At 38.2% G+C, this 3841-nt stretch overlaps 1 protein-coding gene across 1 annotated transcript; it reads left to right on the top strand.

Moving 5' to 3' along the window:
• The first annotated feature begins 1970 nt into the window (after window positions 1-1970).
• LOC125833329 (uncharacterized) lies at window positions 1971-3124 on the top strand. The gene is made up of 3 exons (XM_049512471.1): window positions 1971-2113; window positions 2602-2790; window positions 2902-3124. Exons 1-3 carry the CDS (start codon window positions 1971-1973, stop codon window positions 3122-3124), a joined length of 555 nt encoding a protein of 184 aa, XP_049368428.1.
• Window positions 3125-3841: the final 717 nt, after the last annotated feature.

Raw genomic sequence — 3841 nt, 5'->3', positions numbered from 1 at the left:
GATTGATGTATCTTGCATTGGTAGGCTTAAGGCACCTTTTTATTGTATTGATGAATGTGATATTGAATGAATCATCTTGAATTGGTAGTCTAAGGCATCCTCTTCTTGTATAATGAATGTGTCTTGACTTGATGAATATGAATCGATAGGCCTATGGCATTCCTTTCAGAAATGAAGTAATGTAATGATGACTATTGAATCGATAGGCCTATGGCAATTCTTTCTGATTGAGTCAATGTACCATGAATCGATAGGCTTATGGAATTCCTTTCATGTGTATAATAATGTAATGAGGAATCATGAGTCGATAGACTTATGGAATTCCTTTCATGAGGACTCTAGACCTATCCTAATAATGAACCATGAATCAATAGGCTTATGACATTCCTTCATGTGTAATGATGTAACTTGGGTCGATAGGACAATGGCATTCCTCTCAAGTTCAATTATGTAATATGAATGAAATACGCTGTGGGAATGGAGACTAAGCACCGAGTGGATATGGTAAGATAGAAACTCTCCAAATGTTAGGCTAGGGTTCAAATGAACATCTTCATATCCCATAACTATGTGCCCACATAGGATATTAGCTAGTGGATCCACTTAAGCTAAAATGATACCGGTCCTACCTTAGGCAAGTAGACCACCTCTTTACGGTGTGGGGATATATGACATCGGATTCCATGGTTTGCTCTCATGGTCTATGTCGGTTAAATGCTTATTCCCATCAAGCGAGTTGTGCATTATGGTTTCTTGAGAAGTTCTATGAAGTGTGGGTGGTAGTATGAGATGCCATCCATGCATTGCATTAGTAGGCTTTGAGAGGGTCATAGTGAGTTCTCTAATGTCTTCATGACTAATGAATGAAAGTGTTCTTAATGGAGCTAATGAAGAATGTTGATTTATATGGTAAATGTAAAGATGCATACTATACTTGGATTGTATTATAAGTTACTTCTTTGTCATGACTTATGAAATTTTTATGTCTCTTATGTATGAGTATTGTGTAAATATGGAAATGATGAATGATAAGTTCACTTTTAGTGGCCTTGATGTGGTACTTAGTGTGGATGGTGGTATGAGACGCTATTCATACATTGCACATAGTATAGCTTGGGGTTGTTTGAGGTGAAAGCTTAATGTAATGAAATGTCTTATATGGTTGATTATGTTCTAATGTGATGAAATGACTTGTATATTGGTTATGTTTGTATATTATGCCTCTTATACTTATGTTTATGAAGTTTTCTCAAATTGGCATAAAAGCATGAGTTTCAAATAAAATGTCCATTTTAAGCATGGTTTTTGCATGGCTATGATACTTAGTACTTAATTGTGCTAACCCATATTCTTCTTATTTTGCTACAAGTGTTGGTTCCGACATTTGAGTTGATTCTCTCTAGTTGAAGCTTGGATTGAGTTCTTCCAAGACTATTGGTATGTCCTCATGGATTCGAGGACAAGTACTTGATGTTTCATGTCTTTCTTTGTAATAGACTATTTCTAGACTTTCTATTGTAAAGGGCCGCGACCCTACTTTTGTTTTCAAGATGTTGTTTTAGATGGCCATGTGAGACAATAGACTTCCACTATTTTAAATAAAGTGTTTGATTGTATGGATTAAAGGAGTTTTAACTTAGTACCATTTTCCTTATATCAAATGTTATGAATGCTATGAGGCTTGTATGAGACTTTTCAGAGTCTTGTACACCGTGTCGCTTCCGGGGTATAGGCTCGTGTCATGACAAACATGGTATCAGAGCACAATATTTTGGAATGATTTTAGGATTGATGTCTCACAAGCCTCGTCTACTAGAGTCTAATTCATCGGTGTGAGTCGCGACACATCTATGAGTGTGAGGCTATAGGACATTAGAAAACTACACTTCTTTCATTATTTTTGAAGTCATGCCTTAGAGTTTAGCTCTATTAGTGTCCTTTTCCTAACCCTTCTCTTGTGTTTATAAGATATGAATACAAGGGAGAACACAAGGAGGATGGAAGAGGAGAATGTGAATGAGAGAGTTCCTCCGCAAGGTCCTCAAGGTGACCGAGTTCCTCAAGGCAATCAAGTTCCGGTGGATCCCTCAGCCATTTCCAATGAGGAAATTAGGTCGGTTTTTTTGATGATGGCTCAAGACATAACTTACTCAAGTCCAAGCCATGACGACTCAAGCTACTAGGGGTGTTGAGACTAATTTGAACCCTATTGTGAGCACTATGGCTTCTAGTTTGAGAGACTTTGTGAGGATGAATCCTCCGGTGTTCCTAGGTTATAAGGTAGGAGAGGATCCCCAAGAGTTTTTGGATGAGGTGTATAAGGTAGTCAATGCTATGGGGGTGACTTCTATAGAAAAAATAGAAATTGTTGCCTATCAATTGAAGGATGTTGCCCATGTTTGGTTCACTCAATGGAAAAGCAATAGGCCGATAGGAGCAGGTCCAATAGAGTGAGAGGAGTTTAAGAAATAATTCCTTGGTAAGAGAGGTTAAGATGGAGGAGTTTATCAACCTTAGGCAAGGTAACATGAGTGTGCAAGAGTACTCCTTGAAATTTACCCAATTGTCTAAGTATGCTTCACCATTGGTGTCAAACCCTAGGGATGAGATGAGTCGATTTGTTACGGGTGTATCCGACCTAGTTGAGGAAGAGTATCGTACAGCAATGCTCCATGATGATATGAACATTTCTAGGCTCATAGTATATGCTCAATCTATTGAGGAGTCCAAACTTAAGAGGAATAATAGGGAGTTGAAGAGGTCTAGGTCTAATGAGCAAGGTCAACCAAGGTTCTAAAAGAGGACTTCTAACCAAGATTCTTCAAGCACTCCTAGGGTTAACCAAGAGAAAGGAAGTCGGCCTCTATTTTATAAACTTACTTGCACCACTTGTGGGAAGAGGCACTATGGGAAATTCCTAGTCGATACTAATGGGTGCTATGGTTGTGGGAAGAATGATCACCAAGTGAAAGATTGTCCTACTCTTGCGGCCAAAGAAAGAGAGGCCAAGCAAGCTTCTCCTAGTATTCTGGATCCCAATGCTCTAAGGAAAAACCGTTTCTATGTACTTCAAGCTAACAAGGACAAAGGAGCTCATCCGGATGAAGGCACCGGTATGTGGTAGTTCCTTATAGTTGTGAATGTCTTGTTAAGGTCCTTATGGTGTTTTCATGGTAGCCTTAGTTTGGGTTTACTCCTAAGGGGGAGATGGTATGTTGAATAGTAAGATTGTTGAGAGTTCCAATATCCTTATCTCTTTCCTTCTATTTCTATTCAAGCTTGAGACCAAGAGTTCCATATAGATTGTTTCATGTTTTGGAGTCATGTGTGATTATGTGTTTCCATGACCTCCTTATGTTATGCATGTTCTTGATGGATTTATTTTGAAATGAGAAATTGTGTTTTTATGAATTATGTTCCTCATGTTGATATGCATTTAGTATGAGTTGCCTATATGTTTCATGAGGTTGATTGTTGAACATGCCTAAATGTGCTTTTAAGACAAATTGCATAATGTGCCTAATGATGTTATGATGAACATGATTTGAGTTGGAGAAGGTAATTCCTCCAATGAAATGAGTAATGTTGAAGTTATGATGCATAATGAGTTTGTAGATGTCGTTCCTACATTCTTGTGTTGCATGGAGTATGTTTGAAATGGAGTTGATCTTTCCTCCTAGTTTTGTGCATTGTTTATGATGTTGCATGCATGATGGGCAGCTAGTCTTGAGCCGTTAATCCCTTAATGTGTTTCAAGTGTCATTCGAGGACGAATGTTCCCAAGTGGGGATAATGTAACGACCCGGAAAACTAGTAAGTGAAACTAGAGCCTAACAATTGT

Source organism: Solanum verrucosum, unplaced genomic scaffold (assembly GCF_900185275.1).
Source record: "Solanum verrucosum unplaced genomic scaffold, falcon-dt-bn FXZP01000274.1, whole genome shotgun sequence".
In the NCBI taxonomy this organism is placed as follows: Eukaryota; Viridiplantae; Streptophyta; class Magnoliopsida; order Solanales; family Solanaceae; genus Solanum; species Solanum verrucosum.
Note: the sequence above shows the minus strand (reverse complement) of the source record. Positions and strands in the feature narration are given on the sequence as shown.

Coding starts and splice junctions, on each gene's coding strand:
- LOC125833329 (XM_049512471.1), top strand. CDS start 1,971: ATGAATACAAGGGAGAACACAAGGAGGATGGAAGAGGAGAATGTGAAT. Junction 2,114..2,601: donor ATTTCCAATGAGGAAATTAG/GTCGGTTTTTTT, acceptor GTCAAACCCTAG/GGATGAGATGAGTCGATTTG. Junction 2,791..2,901: donor AATGAGCAAGGTCAACCAAG/GTTCTAAAAGAG, acceptor TTGTGGGAAGAG/GCACTATGGGAAATTCCTAG.